Source organism: Eurosta solidaginis, chromosome 2, assembly GCF_040869045.1.
Source record: "Eurosta solidaginis isolate ZX-2024a chromosome 2, ASM4086904v1, whole genome shotgun sequence".
In the NCBI taxonomy this organism is placed as follows: Eukaryota; Metazoa; Arthropoda; class Insecta; order Diptera; family Tephritidae; genus Eurosta; species Eurosta solidaginis.
In genome coordinates, this window is record NC_090320.1 from 289,959,252 (window position 1) to 289,980,872 (window position 21,621).

The 21,621-nt window shown below is 38.8% G+C and overlaps 1 protein-coding gene across 1 annotated transcript in view; it reads left to right on the forward strand.

The window, feature by feature from the left end:
• The window catches only part of LOC137241148 (uncharacterized), a 30,717-nt gene that overhangs the window by 3,791 nt on the left and 5,305 nt on the right, over positions 1 to 21,621 (forward strand). Inside the window, exons 2-5 of the mRNA XM_067768444.1 lie at positions 6,233 to 6,341; positions 6,517 to 6,644; positions 16,894 to 16,970; positions 17,035 to 17,187. Coding sequence (XP_067624545.1) covers positions 6,233 to 6,341; positions 6,517 to 6,644; positions 16,894 to 16,970; positions 17,035 to 17,187 — 467 coding nt within the window. The remainder of the gene's footprint in view (positions 1 to 6,232; positions 6,342 to 6,516; positions 6,645 to 16,893; positions 16,971 to 17,034; positions 17,188 to 21,621) is intronic.

Here is a 21,621-nt window from a genome sequence, read left to right on the forward strand (position 1 = left end):
CAAAGAGTAGAATAGTTGCAACAGCTCCTTATAATCAGCACGAATGTGGTGTTTATTTAACGTAGTTGAGCAGAAATTCTTAAAAGTATCTATTTCTGCTATTGTTAAGACTCGCCGAACTTCTACGTCCGATATTCCACTTTTGAAGGATTTAGGGTTAATATTTTTCCAGTAACTAGAAAAAACGATTGGAAAGTGGAACACCCGGGGCTGATGATTTACCAAAATTCAACTGAAACACTGCTTTTACTAACAGCTCGCTAATATGATGACGACATGGGAAGAAAAGTAGAGTGCGGCCTATTCTTTTTTCAAGCAGGGAAGCAGCTCCATTATTAAGTCCAGTATTAGCAGCCGTTGTATCAAATGATATAATTTCCACTAATTCTTCGAGTTTCCATGCGCACAAAAAATTATAAATTTCTGCAGATATAGTCTCTCCCTTTGAATTTTCCATTTAAGGTATACCTAGCAATTTCTCCATGTTTTGCCCCGTTACAACGAGAGACAATCGATCCTTTCTTTCGGTGCCACTGATTTCTGGAAGAAGCTTACATTGAATCCATCAATAATCTCTTCTGCTGGTCTGCGACGAAAATTCTTTCTCATCGAATGTACTGTGGTTCGATTGAGGACTAAATCTTCCATTTTTATCGGCAATTTTCCACCATTAACTTCTTGCAGTTTGTTTACGAAGGCGGAAATCGTTGCACTCACCAAATGCATGGCATCTCTTGTAGAGCGCCTACATTTGTCCATACTCGCAAGCATTCTATCATCAATGAAATTAATTTTTCCGCGATTTGGTTTTGTTAGTTCTAATCTAATGTCAGTATTTTCACTATCAATTATATCAGTAGGCACATTTTCTTCACCAGGCACACATTCCATATCACTGTCTTCGGGGAAAGTGCTTCCAAAAGCGTTAGTATTTTCAGCAGCTAGATATATGAAAGTGACTTAAAATTAAAAAAAAAAAACCTGCAAGCTTAAACTAAAATGTACTTTCCTTGGATTTGATGCTCTTCAACACGCTTTCTTTCTTCTTCCATTCGTTGTTCTTTGCGTTTTTTGTTTTCTAGCCAATACAGTATCAGCACTACACATACTACCTGGTCGACCTTTATTCCTTTGAAGCAAAAAAAAATCTTTATCTTCCTGTATTTTTATTATATCCAGGGTATTCGGGGCTGCTAAGTCGAATATGTAGTTCTCAATTTTATCCAAAAAGTCTGCTTCATTGTTGCGATACTGTGCATATGCAAATTTGCAATTTTTTTGTAAATTTCTCCATTTCTGGTAAAGTACTTTTAATGTTTTAATAAAATTGTCTTCTTTCATTGTGGGGATGTTTGCTTTTTTCCAAAATTCAATCGTAGCACCAATCGTGAATTTCATACTGAATTGCAAACTCATATTTTCATTGCGCATTTTGTTTCCCTGATGGCAACTTGGCCCCAGAAATAAAACTCTCACATTTCCCCACTAAAAATATATCTTGCTCAGAACGTAGTCTTTTCTTAGAAATGTCCGCTGACGATTTATAACTCATTTTTTTACCCATTAGTTAATTTTTAGCTTCAAAACAATGTAATGTCACCGACTATATTGCAAATATGGACAAGAAGAACAAAACTTTGTCAGCTGTTTTCCTAATTGCAATGTGTAATTGGCTTAAAGCGCAATAAAGTAAACACGATTATTTATATATATTATACCTACTTTGAGCTCCACAAGGCACATTTTAGCATCATCGCATCGGGCTGAAAAATTACGCCATTTCTTTTTACTTCTAACCTCATGTTTTGAGAAGAAAAAATTTCAGGATTTTCAATATTTATTTTTCGCCATACGAGTTGCGGCCAGTCTAATGTACATGCTGCGTTTTCACCAAAACCATGCCTAAAAAACGGAGGGAGGTATAGAGGAAAGACGCGTTTTACCCTTTGTATCAGTAAACCGAAAAAAAATTAATTTCCGTCAAAGATATTGTGCGTTAAACCGTTGACAAACACAAATTTTGGGTTCGGTGGAAATGTAGTTTTAGCCCTTAATTAAACAAAGGTTGAAAGTAAAAATAATTTTTTGTTTGTTTGCCAACTTACGTCACATCATTTTAAAATTCCATTTGAAACAAAGGGAAACAGTGAAACAAATGGAAATTGTGAAACGGGTTTGCAAATAAATGAACACAAAATTTTAGATTGGGGTTTCATCACACACTGTTTTAGCGACTTTCATTCAATAATGGAACATAATGGAAAATCTTTTGACCATTAATAACTAGAGGATCAGTTTTGGGGAGTTTTGATGTCAGTCATTTTGATCTAATGAAATCCAACAAGTAACTTATGAATATGAACACAATTTGTAGCGTGGACACAATATTGAAAAAAAAATTAATACTTGGCGCGATTTACTTTGGAGTAGATTTAGGCGATGGAGTGTTTGCCAAACGTATGATTAGTTTTCCTTAGGTAAAAAGGACTGATATGAAAAACTTCGTCAAGCTGACCCGTGGGGCCAAAAGCGATACCATTAGGTCACATTACAGACACGAAATCGATAAATCAGTGCGCAGCCAAAACCCACGCTAAAATCTTGTATCCATTTATTTCACAACCCATTCCATTATTTCTCGTTTCACACGCTTTAGCATTATTTATTGATGGGAGGACTTTGGCCAAATGAAAATAGGGGGACTCATGTAACCGTATAAATGCCTTATAAAGTGTGTAAACATATAAATTTATCTAGTGCGTAAACGAGCTGTCAAATTTTGTATGAAAAATCATTTACACAATTTGTATAAATTTACGCGCACATTTCATTGTGTAAACGCGGTAAACTCAAAGGAATGCAACCTTGCAGACATTACAGCCCGAATTTTCATCAGAAATCTCCAACATCAGCAAGTAAAGGCGTTTTAGTTTTGATTTTTCACTTAATCTTGGTATTTTTTAATTTGTATAACAATCAAAAAAATTTTTTTGGCAATAATAGAGCTGAAAAACAATCAAGTTTATCAAGAGTATTACTAAGTGCGTTCATATAACCGCGTGTGTAAATGGATATAATTTTGCACGTTATAAGTTTATATGCTATCATGAGTCCCCCTAATAAATTGGCAACATATTAGCACAGGCAGTTTGAATGTCGAATATGCCATACCGTTGGGCAATAGCTTCAAGCCATAGAAAAAGCAATATCAAAAGCTTTTGAAAAAAGTTTTATTTAATTAGAAAAAACAATTTTTTTATTTTTTATTTGACTGTTGAAACACTTAACTCAGAATCAACAACTCGTGCGAAGTTGGTTGAACAGCTAATATTGATGGATGAAAATGTAAAACTATATCGGTTGGATGGACGTGTAACTCGGTTGCTTTTACCAGCTTTTTCTTGAAGAAAACTTTTTTGATTAGTTCTGCCGTTGCCACACAAATTTATAATTTTCATACGTTTTCATCTAAATTTTGTATTCGGTGACTTGAGTCCTTTTTTCCTAAAGAGCTGTCAATTTTGCGACTTATTTTTTCTTTTAAATAATATTTTTCGAAAAATATTAGTAATTTAAAATGTTTAACATTCTAATAAAAAAAAGTACGCAAACGGTTATCAATGCCAGGTCGAATTTCAGTAATATTTGAAAAATCCTAATCTCACCTCTGGTACTATTTGGATCAAGATTTATTAAAATAAAAAATAAAAATAAGTGTTTTATTGTTTGACTTTTAAACTTTAGCTCTCTTTTTGTTTCTATACCATTATTTTGTTTTTTTTTTTTAAATAACTTAAGAAGTTGATACTAGTTTTAAACTTTTCTTCCTTGGAACGTTGAGGTGTGATATATTAAAAATAATTGGATATTTAAAACTGATAAAAAGACCAGTTCGAAAATGAGCAAAAATTAACGATTTTCCATAAAATGCTCGAATAAATTTAAATGGTGGCTCACTTCAAGCGTGAGGAGGATCAGATACGAACGAGAGAGGCGAATCTCTATTTTGTTACATCCTGCAAACCAACAGATAGCCAACAGGGGAAATGTCCCTACATACATTGGTCCAACATCCAGCAATGTTTTGGATATTACACTGAGCTCCGAACGTGATATATCAAGGTATGATTGGATGGTTCTTGATAGACCATCCTTCTCCGACCATGCGTATATTAGCTTCAGCATCCCCCTAAAGAGTGTAGAGAAGGGAGGAACCTTTAGAAACCCAGGTCAACAAACTGGACTAATTTTCAGAAACAGGTAGAAACGAAACTGGGACAACCAAAAGAGGTTGCCAATGTGCGAGAACTGGAGGAGTCTAATGAATTCCTAACTAGGACGCTTATGATTGCGTATAACAAATCTTGCCTTCTAAGAAGATTCAGAGGGAAAGCAAAGCCGCTATGGTGAAGCAATGAGCTGACTCTTCTAAGAATACAGGTAAAAGAAATGTTTAAGCTAGCAAAGACCGCGCAAAGCGAAGCGTGTCGGGACGTGTATAGGGATCTACTGAGGATCTACAAGCGTGAAATTTCCAGGGCGAAGAGAACCTTATGGAAATGTTTCTGTACGGACATAGAGTGCTCCAGCGAAACAGCACGGTTGAGAAAAGTCCTAGCAAAGGGAAATATAGTCCAGGACTAATAAAGAAAGGGAAAGGGGTATGGTCACGTAATAGTGAGGAATCCCTTGAGGTGCTTCTCGATACACATTCCCCATCGGGAGATGGTTTAGAAGAGCCAGCAGACAGCACTCACACTTCCATCACGGAGCGGGTAGTGTCGGGCTTGGTCACCGATACCAAGATCAAGTGGGCAGTGAAGACGTTTTCTAAGTTTAAATCGCTGCGCCCAGATGGTATATTCCCGGCCATGCTACAAGTCTCAAGTAGGGCGGTCGTGGAATGGCTTAAAATAATATTCGATGGGTGCATAAGACTGAATCATGTACCTCACTCTTGGAGAACTGCTCGTGTAGCTTTCCTACCAAAGGCCGGAAGATCGGTCAAGTGTATGCCAAAGATTATAGACCCATTAGCTTAACATCATTTCTGCTCAAAACTTTTGAGAGGCTGATAGATGTGTACATAAAGTCCAACGTGGATGAAAAGCTGCTCTCCGCAACAAAACATGCGTACACCAAAGGCAAGTCGGTAGACACCGCATTGCATAGGGTGGTAATAAGCGTAGAGAAAGCCCTGGAAAATAAGGAATATGCTCTGGGAGTCTTCTTGGACATTGCCGGGGCTTTCAGTAATGTCTCTAAATGGGCGATTATGGATGGTCTTAATTACATTAAAGTATATCCAGCCTTAACCAGATGGATCGGCTGCATGTTAAATTCCAGGAGGATTACATCACAATGGGGATTGTACGAGGCCACGAAATCAGTGGACAGGGGAACGCCGCAGGGAGGGGTGCTATCACCTCTGCTGTAGACGCTGGTCATCAACCAACTGCTCAGGCGATTTGATGAGGGACACGTAAAACTTACGGCTTACGCGGATGACGTTGCAATTTTCAATTGCAATAAGTGGAAAGTGCCTTCCAACGATTAGCTCTTTGAATGATTGGGCGCTTCGGCAGATTCATACCTGGGCATCAAATATCGGGTTGAAAGCCAACACGGATAAGACGGATATGGTCTTGTTTACAAAGAGGTACAAGGTCTCAAATTGGATCAGGCCTAAGTTAGGAGGGGCGACCTTACAGGAGAAACTTTGCACAAAGTATCTAGGAATCATCCTAGACAGTAAGCTGTCATGGAAGCTCAACGTGGAGGAGAGGGTGAAGAAGGCCTCAACGGCATTTTATGCATGTAAAAGAATGCTTGGGAATGCTTGGGATTTTACAGCGATTGTAAGCCCTATTCTATACTATGGAGTTCTTGTTTGGTGGAATGCCACACAAAAAGCAACCTACCTCAAAAAATTAGAGGGAGTATGCAGATTATCAATGCTTAGCATTACGGGAGCCCTGAAAGCAACCCCGACAGCTGCACTGTATGCCATTCTGCACATTCCACCTGTGGACCTGGTAGCAAAGAACATAGCGTTAACAACTGCAACCAAGCTCGGCGTCTCGGGCCGCTTGAGCGCCGACCATACGAAAATTAGTTCAGAATAGAACCATATGTATATGTATTATTGCGCAGCCTTGTAACACTATTAAGCACACAAAATAACAACTTAGACTTCCTTACTTGTTAATCAATTTCACTTTTTTTTTTTCAGTGCCCCTTTATCAATTTTTATTTTTTTGACATCATCATGTTTGATAGCCGGAGATGCAGCGAAGTGTCCAACAAATATAAAATATTTGAAAGAAGTGAATGATAGAATGGTGAGTATTAAGATCTGTATACTTAACTAAATTAAGTGTTAGCTCTATGTATAACTTACTTACTTACTTAATTGGCGCTTAACCGTCTAAACTATGTATAAAGTCAGGCCAATTTTCTAGTACTGTGTATAGACTTTAAATCCATTTTAAAAGCTTATGTTTTAATTATTTACAGTTGGAAGGTTTCTGGCATATGCAAAGTAGATATATCCCGCAGCACCATGTAGATTACCGCTGCCATAAAACTGATATCACAATTGGAACCCACCAGCTAAGAATAAAAACATTCCTAATAAAACATAAGTAAGTATTTTTAATTGCAGGCAAATATTTTGGTTTTGGGTGAAAGTTTTGTTGTTTTTTCGACTAAGTGAAGACTTTTGTGTCAAAAGAAACTTTTTCAAATTCCAAGTGCATAGGTAAAATATTTGTTTCCCTTTTCGTTGTCAAATAATAACACTGAAGATGGTACAACACCGAATTGGGTTCGTATTCAAACCAAATTTGACAAGAAATGATGGAAAATTGTTTCAGTATACATCAATTACCTGTTTTGGAACCATTTACCGCCATTCCTCTTCAAGTTTGGTTCGGAGACAAACCGGTTTCGGCATTGTGCCATCTTTAGTGCAATTTATCCAGAACGAAACAAGAAAAACAATTTAACTATAAAATTTGATTCAAACAAAATTTCTTTCAACCCAAATGACTACACTTCTTTTTATATTGTAACGAATTTCGGGGAAATTCCGCTTATTTGAAACCTTCTGCTAACGTTCGAATCGCTAAACCGTTGAATAATTCACTCCAGCTTTCAGTATTGCAAACTGATCTTTATTTAGAATACTTTGGGAGTAGTAAATTATTCTTCAATATCACGTACTTAACGAAAGTATATTTAAATCAAACTGATTACTCATTCCTCAGTTTGCGCTGGTTTTATACTCTCTGTTGTGTCGTCCGCATATTTCTCCAAAGATCTAGATATTTGACCTTCTAGAACTGTTGGATCTCCTGCTTGGTTACCAGCTATATACATGTATATGCGTGTATATATTTGAGTTACTACTTCGGCGATGACTACATCTGTGTGTGGGATATCTCTTCGTCGCCTTTTACGTACGTGGATTAAAGTGATGTGTCCGAGGAGTATACAAGAGTGGCAGCTTGCTTTATTGTTGTTGTGCCCTTATTTACTAACAGCTTAGTGGTGTTAAAATTCGTCACACTGCCCTCCACCTAAGTCGTATCGTTCCGATCTGACAAATTTTCTGATCTAAACGCTGCCAGCCTCTCCAAATGTGCCACTTTCATTTAGTTTCGTGGTTTGCCAATGCTTTGTATGCGGTAAACTACATCGTTGATCCGTTTTACAACTTTGTATGGGCGTTCCCAATTACATTGCAATTTCGGAGACAACTTTTTTTCGTTGTCGGTTGTATAACAGCACCAAATCTCCTTTCCGAAAGCTTTCTGAATTAATTGCTTTATCATATCTAGCTTTCATCTTGTTACTCATGATCTTGGTTGGTTGTCTTACAAGATCGTGTATTTCCTTCATCTCTTCCTCCAATACACGAGAGGATTTCTTGGTATTTCTCTGCGAATCAGCATTTATCCCAAACATCAAACAGCTGGCAGTCGAAGGTCATTGCCAATAATCACCTTTGCGGGAGTTTTGCCCGTTGTCTCATACACTGCCGATCGGTAAGCCATCAAGAATAATGGTATGCGTGTATCCCACTCTTTATGGAACTTGTCCACAAATTTCCTTAAGTCCTCCTCCAATGTTCTATTGAATCGTTTCCACCATATCATCGGACTGAGGATGCAATGCAGTTGTCCGTGTTTTTCGAATGCCCAATGTCTTACACATTTCTTGGAACACAGTTGCTTCAAAATTCCTACCTTGGTCACAATGTAACTCCATTGGTACACCAAACCTACCAACCCAATTGTTTATAAACACTTCTGCTACTGTTTCCTCTTCTTGATTTGGAATTTGCTATACCTCTGGCCATTTGCTGAAATAATCCATAACCACCAGTAGATATTTGTTTCCGCGGTTTTTAGTAGGAAACGGACCTGCGACATCCATAGCGATCCTTTCCAATGGTGCACCTGAGTTTTGCTTCATCTGGCCATGACTTCGGGTTTTGGGCTCTTTCGCTCTACTGCAAACCTCGCAGTTGGCAATCCACTCCGTGACCGACTGACGGCTACCAAACCAATAGAATATCTGCTTAATTTTCAAGAGCATCTTCGTGATCCCCACATGACCTCCACTTGGACCATTATGTAGCTCGTTGAGAACGTCAAGAATCCTTTTCCTGGGAACAACTACCAGTTTCCTCTTACATTGACCATCCTCACTCTCCCATACTCGATGCATGCAGCCGGATATCAAATCTAAACTGTTACACTGTGCCCAATTTGACTCCACAATAGAGTTATCCGCTGACATCTCCTCTCTATTTGGCCTTTCATTCCATTTCCATCTCAACACTGCGTGATCTGTCCTGACGCAAATCGCTGCCCCTAGAGATAATTATGAAAATGTTTAATGCTCTCTACCAATGCCAAATACTCTCTCCGTGTAACGCAATACCTACCTTCTCCTATCCATCGACCATTTCGTACCAGATAGCGAGTCCAGATTGTCGTCAATTCATGGCAATGGGTAGCTATCCTTTTTCGTGACGTAGTTAAACTTGCGGTAGTCCACGCAATACCTCATTTTTCCATCCTTCTTCTTCACAAGTACCACCAGCTCCATAGACTAGCTAATGGTTCGATTACGCCGCTGTCGCTTTTTTTCTTGTATGATTTGACTCACAACTTCCGGCTTTGCCATCGAAACACTACGAGGAGCTTGACGGATCAGCCTCGCATCTCCAGTGTCAAATTGATGTTTCACAACATTGATGCGGCCTGGATTGGAGCCATCTTGGTCAAATATGTTTGCGCACTTTAGGAGCAGTTGTTTTGCCTTATTCTGATAGTCTTCCTCTAGCCCCTCCGTCCATGCCGTGATGTCATTTGAAAGATCAATCTTGATTGTTAAAACGTTCTGGAGCTATTCACAGTTAATAATTACTTCAGCCTCTTGGCATCTTCCCAATAAAGCTCCTTGGGTCAGTTTGAATGGTGACTTGAACTCATTGAGTACTCTTACCGTAATATGTCCATCTTGTTTAGGTTTTTCTTACAAGGATTTTCGTTGTTGATTTGTTTGCTGCCTCGACAACCCAAAATATGTTTGTCCCATAATCTCCATCAATCTTTGCCCTGTTGACCGCCTCCGATTTTGGGTGTATTTGCCAATTCTCCTCCACCAGCACTTGTTCACTGCGGTAGCCTTTTTCGTAGCCGAAACTAAGTGGCACATCCATGTTCTTATACCGCATCGTCTTGCTTTGCATGTCGATCTTGATGCATTGGTTGATTAAGAAGTTCACTCCAATTATGATTTCATCAACAATCTCTGCCACTACAAAATTGTGCATTCAAGCAAGAGCTAGCTGTCACCCTTTGCGGCTGACTCGCTTTAGTTTAACGATTGAGTGGACGTGGAGATTTCCTCATTTCCTTCAGCTTTACGTTTACGGATACCCATATTGTTGGAACTTTACGACCAGTGGTGCGATGACGTACAATGTGATCTGGATCTTTTTTTTTTGTGCTTCCGAAATCATGTCCACCCAATCTGGCCTTTCTACTTCCACGCGATGAGCTTTGTATGCGGGCTTACTCAAAAGTGACGCTGTTTCCTGAGTCAGTGCATGGGATACCGTTTCAGCAAACTTTGGCTTTGGGTTTGCGTATGTACCTGGCTTCGTTTCCACGTCCCGTATGCCATTTATAAAGCTCTGGACTTTTACCCTCTCGGTGTATTCCACGAGTGCGCCCGCATATGCTAAATAGGTCAGCCTTTCGACATCCGACGCAACTCCTGCAAAGTCTCATTCGCTTTTTGGTAGCAGTTTTTCAACTCAATTTAGCATATCTGTTTCCTATGCTCGCTTCCGCAACGTCTCTCGACAGCGACCACTAATGCTTAATGACTGTTCGGTTCGTACTCTGGAATTGTCTGTAAGATTCCAGCTGCAGTCCCTTTCAATGTCACGAACAGTGCAGCAATTTTATCCTCAGCATTCCAGTTGTTCAGTGCTAACGTCTTGTCAAATTGAATCTGGAAAGGAACAGAGCCGTTAAAAGGTGGAATTTTTACCTGTGGATTTCTCTCTGGAACAGCTGGGCGATTTAGTTGTAACTGCTCCAGACGACCTTTTAACGCTTCTATCTCGGCATCAATTTTATCCTCGAGTTATAAAATTTGTGCATCCTGCTCCTCCAATTTCGCAAAGAGCTGCGATTATACCTGTTCCTAAATTTGTGCCGACATTTCAGATATGCATGCCTCTTGCAGTTCCAGTTTAGATGCCGTATATGTCTTCTGTTCTTCCAATTGTGCTTCAATCTTCGGTGTTATGCGTATCTCCTGCGATTCCAGTTCAAATGTCATTGTCCACGTTTGTGCAGATATTGCAGCCAATAGCATGTTCAAGTCTGTGCTCGTAACTCTCTGCGATGTTTCGTTTTTCTCTTCCATTTTTGTTAATATTTCGTCTCCATCAGGACGAAAGCCGTATTCGTTCTTGAAGTTCGATCTTGTCGCCGGTTATACTCAATCCACGGTTCTCCAACCCCTTTTTCAGTTCCTGGCTCTTTAATTCACGTAACTTTACCATGTCCAAATTGTATTCGAAATCTTAGGAATTTAGGAATTTGTACAACAATTGCCCTTCTGACACCAATTGTAACGAATTTCGGCGATATTCCGCTTATTTCAAACCTTCTTCCAACGTTCGAATGGTTAAACTGTTGAATAGTTCACTCCAGTTTTCAGTATTGCCAATTGGTCTTTATTTAGATTACTTTGGGTGTAGTGCAATATAACTTACTTAACAAAAGCGTGTTTAAATTAAACTGATTACTCATTCCTTAGTTTGCTCTGCTTTTGTACTGTCTGTTGTCTCGTTCGCATATTTCTCCGAAGGTCTAGACGTTTCACCTTCTAGAACTGTAGGATCTCCTGCTTGGTTACCAGCTATTACATGTATATTTGTAGTTAATGCTTTTCTACTGGCCATATGTATGTGTATGTGTTTGCATAATCCCCTTCTGCATATCGATCCTGATGCCATGGTCAGCTAAGAAGTCCACTCCCAATATGACTTAATCGACGATATCTGCCGCAACGAATTTTTGTAGAACCATGGCCTTCCCAATTGAGACTTCACATGCCACTTCTCCCTGGACTTCGTTAAACTCGCCAGCTACAGTACGCAATCTTGCTCCATGTAATGGCTTTACTCTCCTCTTGACCAAATCAGACCGGATTATAGGATGAGATGCGCCCATATCTACAGTCAGTATACGTTCCTTGCCATCCACATTTCCACGGACTGTAAGGCTGCTCGATTTTCTTCCGATTTATGATACAGATATCACAGGAGCTGGAGCAAGTTCTCGATCTTTACATCTGGCTCGCTGTTGCTCATCTCCTCCAGCTTTTTACTTAAGACCACACATGCTCTTGGAAGCACTAGAATCAGACATGACTTCCCGCATTTGAAACATTTGATGACTCTGTCACACCGCTTTTGCGATCCTTTCAGCGCCTCCAATATTGTGTTCACCCAGTCTGCCCTTTCTACTTCTACACGGCGTGCTTTGTATGCTGGTTTCCTCAAAAGTGAGGCAGTTTCCTGAGTCAGTGCATGGGATACCATTTCACCGAATTTTGCCTTTGGGTTTGCGTATGTCGATCGCTTCGTTTCGACATCTCGTATGCCATTTATAAAGCTCTGAATCTTTACACTATCAGTGTATTGCACGGATGCATCCACATTTGCCAACTCCTGCAAAGCCTCATCCGCTTTTTGGTAACGGTTTTGCAACTCAATTTGGTGTACCTGTTTTCTATGCTCGCTTCCGTAACGTCTCTCGACAGCGGCCATCAATGCTTCATAACTGTTCCGTTCGTACTCTGGAATAGTCTGCAAGATTTCAGTTGCAGGCCCTTTCAATGCCACGAAGAGTGCAGCAACTTTATCTTCAGCATTCCAGTTGTTCACTGCTAACGTCTTGTCAAATTGAAGCTTAAAGACCTGAAGAGGAACAGAACCGTCAAAAGATGTAGTTTTTACCCTCGTATTACTCGTTGAATCAGCCGGGTGGTTAAGTTGTAACTCCTGGAAAAGTTCTATCAAAGCATCCACCTCGGCCTCGATTTTTTCCTCAAACTGCATAACTTTTTCGTCCATTCGCGCTTCGAGTTTTGATGATATAGCCGCCTCTTGCGCTTCTAGTTGTACTGTTATGCGTGTCTCTTGTTCTTCCAGTTGTGCTTCCATCTTGATTGTTATACGAGTCTCCTCTGATTCAAGCTGTGTTTCTATCTTGGATGTTACACGTGTCTCCTGTGATTCCACCTTGGATGTTATACGTGTCTCCTGTGATCCCAGTTGCGATGGCATGTTGGTGGATATTTGTGATGGCCGATATTGCAGCCAATATCATGTTGAAATCTGTGTTCACCATTGTCTGCGGTATTTCATTTTTCTCCCCTAATTTTCTTGTCTCGTTTATTCCTTCTGATTCCATTGCCTCTCGTAGTCGTGTTCGTAGTTCGGATTTATTGCCGGTTGTATTCAACCCACGGTTCTTCAACTCCTTTTTGGGCTGCTGGATGTTTAAATCCCTTAACTTGGCAATAACCTTGTTGTCCTTTTCTCACACCAATGGTAACGAATTTTGGGAAATTCCGCTATTTCCGCCCTCTGCTAACGTTCGAATCGCTAAACTCTTGAATAAATTACTCCAATATTTAGTATTGCAAACTGGTCTTTATTTAGTTTACTTTGGGAGTAGTACTTCACAATTAAACTTCTCAACCAATAGCGTGCTTAAATCAAAACTGGTTAATCATTCCTCAGTTTGCACTGCTTTTATACTCTCTGATGCCTCGCCCGCATATTCTTACTAAGATCTGTACTTTTCGCCTTCTAGAACTGTTGTATCTCCTGCTTGGTAATTTATCTACTTATATGCATGTGTATGTGTGAGTAACAACTTTGGTTGAAGAATACATGTGAGTGAGTGAGTTATCTCTTCGTCGCCTTCTATATATGTGTATAAATTATGATTTATGTATTCATGTACATAAGAGTGGCTGCTTTTCGTTTTTGTTGTTAGTGATGTCAACATTGGCCACAATATTGTGATGTGATTATGATATAGATATGGCCCGAATTCGAACCAATAATTTTCAATGCGCTGCGGATAGGGGTGAGAGCTATGCTCTACACTGGGATCTTAAAAACAATTTCTGCTAAGTTTTTGCCTACATGGATGACCTAGACATGCTGATTAGGGGTAAATCTCTTGTAAAGTTAAAATTAAGCCACAAATCAGCCAAGCAAACATTGTACTGGAGAGCTGGTCTGCACAAATGATTGATCTCAACAAGGCTCATGCAGCTCTGGTGATTAGGGTTCCGATAATATTCATAAGGGACTGACGAATACTCAAAACCTCTTCGTGTTGAAGCTGCATTGAGGACAATGGCATTAAATCATGTTGTCGATACATTCCTTAAGAGTTCAGAACTTTTTTCGTCGCTAGGTTATAGTATTTTGTTCTCAGTTTAGTCAGATCTCCGAAAGATGTATCCATGGTCTAATTTGGTATTTGGAAACACATCGTCGCTACGAATGATTTCTACAAGTGGAATTCACTAACTCGAGGTTTTACTTACTTAATTCGTGCTCGGCCGATCTAACGGCTTTGGCCGTCCAAAAATTTACTCCATCCGATTCTTCATTTGACTGACGGGTGCCAAAATTAACACCAAAGGAATTTAAATCGTTTTACATCTGGTCCTTCCAGTGGAGACGGCCGGTATCTCTGAAATTTCGTTTAGCTTTGAGCCGCTGTCCTTCCCGATTCTAGCTAAGCTAAAGGTGTTGGTCAACATCGTTTTGCACAGCCGTATAAATTTTGCGGGGAAACCAAATGCAGACATGCCGTATATGGGCGGCTCGTTTTCAAGCTGTTGAACGCGGTTTTAAAATTGACGAAGAGGTAATGCGTCAATTCTTTTTCGCGACATTTTTCCAAGATTTGGCGTATAGTCAAAATCTGGTCGATTGCGGATTTACCAGGTTTGAAGCTTCAATTTGTAGTATCCCACTTTGTGTAGACTGGGCAAAGAGACAGGGGCGACAAATGGTTCGCAAAGCATTTTTATTATAACTGAATTCTGGAAAAAATGTTCTATACTAAGAATGCATGCATATGTATATCCGGAACAGTTGCGACAGGTTGTGGAATAATTGAAAGCATATATACATATGTATTTTTCTCACGTTCAACGTTACGATGGGAATTATTAAAAAATGATCTAACAAAAACTGCCAAACGTGAATCTGAAACACGATGCAGCGCCAGAATACAAGCGGTTAGCGTTATCGCCAATGGGCTAGAGAGTGTAGTAGAACATATAGAACAATTTGCAGATTAGCACACCTCAAGTGACACCAAAAGCGAAGCTACAATCCTTTCCAAAATATATTTAATTTTAGTTTCATTATTTCTGGTATGAAATCTTAAGGAGGATTGAACGTATGCAGCTCAGATTACAAGATCCGGGGATGAATTTTAGAAAAGTGTATTTTAAATCATTAGCGCCTGAACTATCCGATATTCGAGACACTTTCTGTGAATCAATAGAAAAAGCGAAGTCTCTTTTTGAAAAATGGGGTATTGATATAATAAAACGTGTAAGAAGGCGCCGCAAAATGGCTGGAGAACCGGCAAGAGAAGTTGGTCTTTCCGCAGAATGTGAAATTTCTCGCGTTATGAAAAGTGTTCTCGATCGTCTCCAAAAAGAAATATGTACAAGATTTACACGACTTACTTTACTTACTTAATTGACGCTTAACCGTTTAAACGGTTACGGCCGTCCAACAAGGTGCGCCAGTCGCTTCTTCTCTCTGCCAACTGGTACCAATTAGTCACACCAAGGGAGTTTAAATCATTTTCCACCTGGTCCTTCCAGCGGAGTGGGGACCGCCCTCTACCTCTGCTTACATAGGCTGGTTCCGGCAGAAACACTTTCTTAGCCGGAACGTCATCTTTCATTCGCATAACATGGCCTAACCAGCGCAGCAGGTGCGTTTTAATTCACTGGACTATGTTGATGTCTGCGCAGAGCTCGTACAGCTCATCGTTAAATCTTCTTCGGTACTCGCCATCGCCAGCGGGTAGAGGTCAATAAATCTTTCGAAGGACTTTCTCTCCAACATTCCCAGAGCCGCTTTATCTGATGTTGTCATGTTCCATGCTTCTGCACCATACAGCAGGACGGGCACGATAAGTGACTTGTAGAGTTTAATTTTCGTTTGCCGAGAGAGGACTTTATTTTTCAATTGCCTACCTAGTCAAAGGTAGCATTTATTGGCAAAAGTGATTCTTCGTTTGATTTCAGAGCTGATGTTGTTGCTAGTGTTAATGCTGGTTCCCAAATAAACGAAGTCTTTTACTATTTCGAAATTATGGCTGCCAACAGTAGCGTGGTTGCCAAGGCGCATATGCGCTGACTCTTTGCTCGATGACAGAAGGTACTTCGTATTGTCCTAATTCACCATCAAACCCATCTTTACCGCTTCTTTTTCGAGTTTGGAGTAAGCAGAACTAACGGCGCGGGTGTTTAGGCCAATGATATCAATGTCATCAGCATATGGCAATAATTGCACGCTTTTATACAATATTGTTCCAGAGCAGTTAAGTTCTGCAGCTAGTATAATTTTCTCCAGCATCGAATTAAAGAAATCGCACGATAGGATGTCACCCTGTCTGAAACCTCGTTTAGTTTCGAACGGCTCGGGGAGGTCTTTCCCAATTCTGACTGAGCTGATAGTGTTGCTCAACGTCATTTTGCACAGCCGTATAAGTTTTGCGGGGAAACCAAATATTTTTCCCCGGGCACAAGAAAATCGTACTACGCCACTGATCGTCCGAGGTCTTGTTGTTTTTTAATCTGGTTATTTATATTCCGATTTCGTCATAGTTGGGTGGAGGAACATAAATTCATCGATTGCGGGCTCAAAGTCATCATAAATCCTTGGGCGATATGTACATCGCTGTCGCCATTTGGAAGGTCAGAGAAGTGTTCCCTGCATAATCTAAGTACTCTCTGAACATCGGTGAAAAGGTCACCGTTTTAATTCCGACAGTATTTTACCCCGGACTAAGAACCTTTCGTCTGTCGTCGAATTTTTTTGCTAAAATTGGCAGGCGTCATTCGTGGTTACTAACAGCTCATGCTCCTCACACTCATGCCTTACTGCCTATGTTGTTTTCCTCCTGCAAAGGCGTCTTGCTGGCTCTCTCAGCTGACAGTAGCGTTCGCATACTCTTCTTGTTGTTTACTTTGAAAATATATACAGCAGTTTTACAAATTTTTTTTTTTTTTCATATTTATTAGCGAATCCAAACAAGTTACAAATGGAAGAATTCTATTCCTGCCTGATGGACAATTTTTTACAAAATATGATAAACATGGTATGTTACTATAATTATATCTTTCTAAGAAATTTAACCTATAACTTTTATTTATATTTTGCAGCTTCTGCTACTTTCGCTAGTTCCGCAAGTTCCTCTAGTTCCGCTGAACGTCTAGATATTGATTGGCACAAGATTTCGTACAAAATTATAAGTCTTGATTGTAACAAACTTATCCTCTATGCGTGCCAGGATTTATTAGAGAATAAACACGCCAGTAAGTAATTTTTGTTTTGAGTAAGTATTGTGATTTGTGGCTGCGCCCGAACGCCGCCAGACTAGGTCCCTATTATGCATGTTCGTCACGGAAAGCGAATGGTCTGCAAAATCATTTGAGCAATATAAGTATAAATAGAAGCGGTTTTCTTATTGGTGGAAAATCAGTACCAGTGAATACCTTATCGAATTTTAAGTTGTGTGAACAATGTCTTATTTTACTAAAAGGTACTTCAGCCGACTTATTCTCATTCTCTATGCCATAAAGGCAGTAAAAAAGATATAGGAGCACACTCTAATACGAGTCTCGCAAGTACAGGTTATATATTTTAAAATGTATCGCAATGTATAGTTGATCTGGTCGATCCGTGAGGACGTCAAATAGGATGAATAAGTCCATAGTGCCGTTTTTTACTAATTATTTTAATTTTATTTTTTTAATAAGTTTAGTTAAAGTTTTTTCTTTAATAATTTCTTCTTTTAAATAAATTTTTTTTTCCAATATTCTTCTTTAATTCTAATGAAATCAAGTTTTCTATTTTGTTACATTTTTACAATTTTTATGAATTTTTATTGTTCTTGTTACTAATTACTTAATTTTGTACCTTTTATGAAAATTAAATGGTATATTAACTTCGTCACGAATCCCAAAATTGTAAGTCATTAACGAAATATAGGTAGACCCACCATTAAGTATACCGAAATAATCAGGATGAAGAGTTTACTTGATATAGCCATGTCCGTCTGTCCGTCTGTCTGTTTGTATCCAAACTAGTCCCTCAATTTTTGAGATATCTTGATAAAATTTGTTGAGCGGGTGTATTTGGGTGTCCGATTAGACATTTGTCGGAACCGGCCGGATCGGACCACTATAGCGTATATCCTCCATACAACCGATTTTTCAGAAAAAGAGGATTTTTGTAATATCTTACTCAATTTAACAGATTGAAGCTTCAAACTTCACCATATACTTTCGTATATTGCACATATTGTTACCTGAAAAAATTGATGAGATCGGTCGTATATATAGTATATATCCCCCACAACCGACTGTTCAGATAAGACACTTTTCGTAATTACTACCCTTTTTTAAGAGCTAGAGGCTTAAAATTTCAACGAATGCTTACGTATGTAGCATATATTGTTGTCTGAAAAAATCATAGAGATCGGTGTTATATATATTACATACCCCATATAAACTGTAATTTTTGCCCCTCTTTTACGGCTAAAAGCTTCAAATTTCATCAAATAGTTACGTTTACGTCATATATTGTTGAAATACGCGATCCGTAGTCACAGTTTTTACATGCAGACCACAAAAAACCTGAATCTTTGCATCCTCACACAAAGTACCTACCTATTTTTTGTTTTATATTTATCTTAAAAATCTTTCAGGTATGTACATCTGTTCACTATATATTTCTTATCTTATACATCCGTTTATTTTGAGATTACGAACGGAATAAGATTATTGTTCAGCCTCATTCATGAAAAGTATGAAGTCTTCGGCATAGCCAAAGACAGCCCCGTCCTTACTTGTTATACTCAGTTGAGCAGAGCTCACCGAGTATATTAACTTTGATTGGATAACGGTTGGTTGTACAGGTATAAAGGAATCGAGATAGATATAGATTTCCATATATCAAAATCATCAGTATCGAAAAAAAATTCGATTGAGCCATGTCCGTCCGTCCGTCCGTCCGTCTGTCCGTTAACACGATAACTTGAGTAAATTTTGAGGTATCTTGATGAAATTTGGTATGTAGGTTCCTGGGCACTCATCTCAGATCACTATTTAAAATGAACGATATCGGACTATAACCACGCCCACTTTTTCGATATCGAAAATTTCGAAAAATCGCATAAGTGCGATAATTCATTACCAAATTCGGATTAAGCGATGAAACTTGGTAGGTGAGTTGAACTTATGACGCAGAATTGAAAACTAGTAAAATTTTGGACAATGGGCGTGGCACCGCCCACTTTTAAAGGAAGGTAATTTAGAAGTTTTGCAAGCTGTAATTTGGCAGTCGTTGAAGATATCATGATGAAATTTGGCAGGAACGTTACTCTTATTATTATATGTATGCCTATTAAAAATTAGCAAAATCGGATAACGACCACGCCCACTTTTTAAAAAAAAATTTTTTTAAAGTCAAATTTTAAAAGAAAAGTTAATATCTTTACAGTATATAAGTAAATTATGTCAACATTCAACTCCAGTAATGATATGGTGCAACAAAATATAAAAATAAAAGAAAATTTCAAAATGGGCGTGGCTCCGCCCTTTTTCATTTAATTTGTTTAAGATAATTTTAATGCCATAAGTCGAACAAAAATTTACCAATCCTTGTGAAATTTGGTAGAGGCTTAGATTCTAGGACGATAACTGTTTTCTGTGAAAAATGGCGAAATCGGCTGAACCCACGCCCAGTTTTTATACACAGTCGACCGTCTGCCCTTCCGCTCGGCCGTTAACACGATAACTTGAGCAAAAATCGATATATCTTTACTAAGCCCAGTTCACGTACTTATCTGAACTCACTTTGTATTGGTGTAAAAAATGGCCGAAATCCGACTATGATCACACCCACTTTTTCGATATCGAAAATTACGAAAAATGAAAAAAATGCCATAATTCTGTACCAAATAAAAAAAGAGATGAAACATGGTGATTGGATTGGTTTATTGACGCAAAATATAACTTTAGAAAACAACTTTGTAAAATGGATGTGACACCTACCATATTAGTAGAAGGAAATGAAAAAGTTTTGCAGGGCGAAATCATAAGCCTTTGGAATCTTGGAAGGAATACTATTCGTGGTATTACATATATAAATAAATTAGCGGTACCCGACAGATGATGTTCTGGGTCACCCTGGTCCACATTTTGGTCGATATCTGGAAAACGCCTTCACATATACAACTACCACCACTACCTTTTAAAACCCTCCCTAATACCTTTAATTTAATACCCATACCACGCCGACTTTTTCGATATCGAAAATTTTGAAAAATCGCATAAGTGCGATAATTCATTACCAAATTCGGATTAAGCGATGAAACTTGGTAGGTGAGTTGAACTTATGACGCAGAATAGAAAGCTAGTAAAATTTTGGACAATGGGCGTGGCACCGCCCACTTTTAAAGGAAGGTAATTTAGAAGTTTTGCAAGCTGTTATTTTTTCAGTCGTTGAAGATAAAATGATGAAATTTGGCGGGAACGTTACTCTTATTACTATATGTACGCTTAATAAAAATTAGCAAAATCGGATAACGACCACGCCCACTTTTTAAAAAAAAATTTTTTAAGTCAAATTTTAAAAGAAAAGTTAATATCTTTACAGAATATAAGTAAATTATGTCAACATTCAACTCCAGTAATGATATGGTGCAACAAAATATAAAAATAAAAGAAAATTTCAAAATGGGCGTGGCTCCGCCCTTTTTCATTTAATTTGTTTAAGATAATTTTAATGCCATAAGTCGAACAAAAATTTACCAATCCTTGTGAAATTTGGTAGAGGCTTAGATTCTAGGACGATAACTGTTTTCTGTGAAAAATGGCGAAATCGGCTGAACCCACGCCCAGTTTTTATACACAGTCGACCGTCTGCCCTTCCGCTCGGCCGTTAACACGATAACTTGAGCAAAAATCGATATATCTTTACTAAGCCCAGTTCACGTACTTATCTGAACTCACTTTGTATTGGTGTAAAAAATGGCCGAAATCCGACTATGATCACACCCACTTTTTCGATATCGAAAATTACGAAAAATGAAAAAAATGCCATAATTCTGTACCAAATAAAAAAAGAGATGAAACATGGTGATTGGATTGGTTTATTGACGCAAAATATAACTTTAGAAAAAAACTTTGTAAAATGGATGTGACACCTACCATATTAGTAGAAGGAAATGAAAAAGTTTTGCAGGGCGAAATCATAAGCCCTTGGAATCTTGGAAGGAATACTGTTCGTGGTATTTCATATATAAATAAATTAGCGGTACCCGACAGATGATGTTCTGGGTCACCCTGGTCCACATTTTGGTCGATATCTGGAAAACGCCTTCACATATACAACTACCACCACTGCCTTAAAAAATCCTCCCTAATACCTTTAATTTAATACCCATACCGTAAAAACACATTCTAGAGTCTCCCCTGGTCCACGTTTATGGCGATATCTCGAAAAGGCTTCCACATATAGAACTAAGGCCCACTCCCTTTTAAAATACTCACTAACACCTTTCATTTGATACCCATATCGTACAAAAAAATTCTAGAGTCACCCCTGGCCCACCTTTATGGCGATATCTCGAAAAGGCGTCCACCTATAGAACTAAGGCCCACTCCCTTTTAAAATACTCATAAACACCTTTCATTTGATAGCCATATAGTACAAAAAAATTCTAGCGTCACCCCTGGTCCATC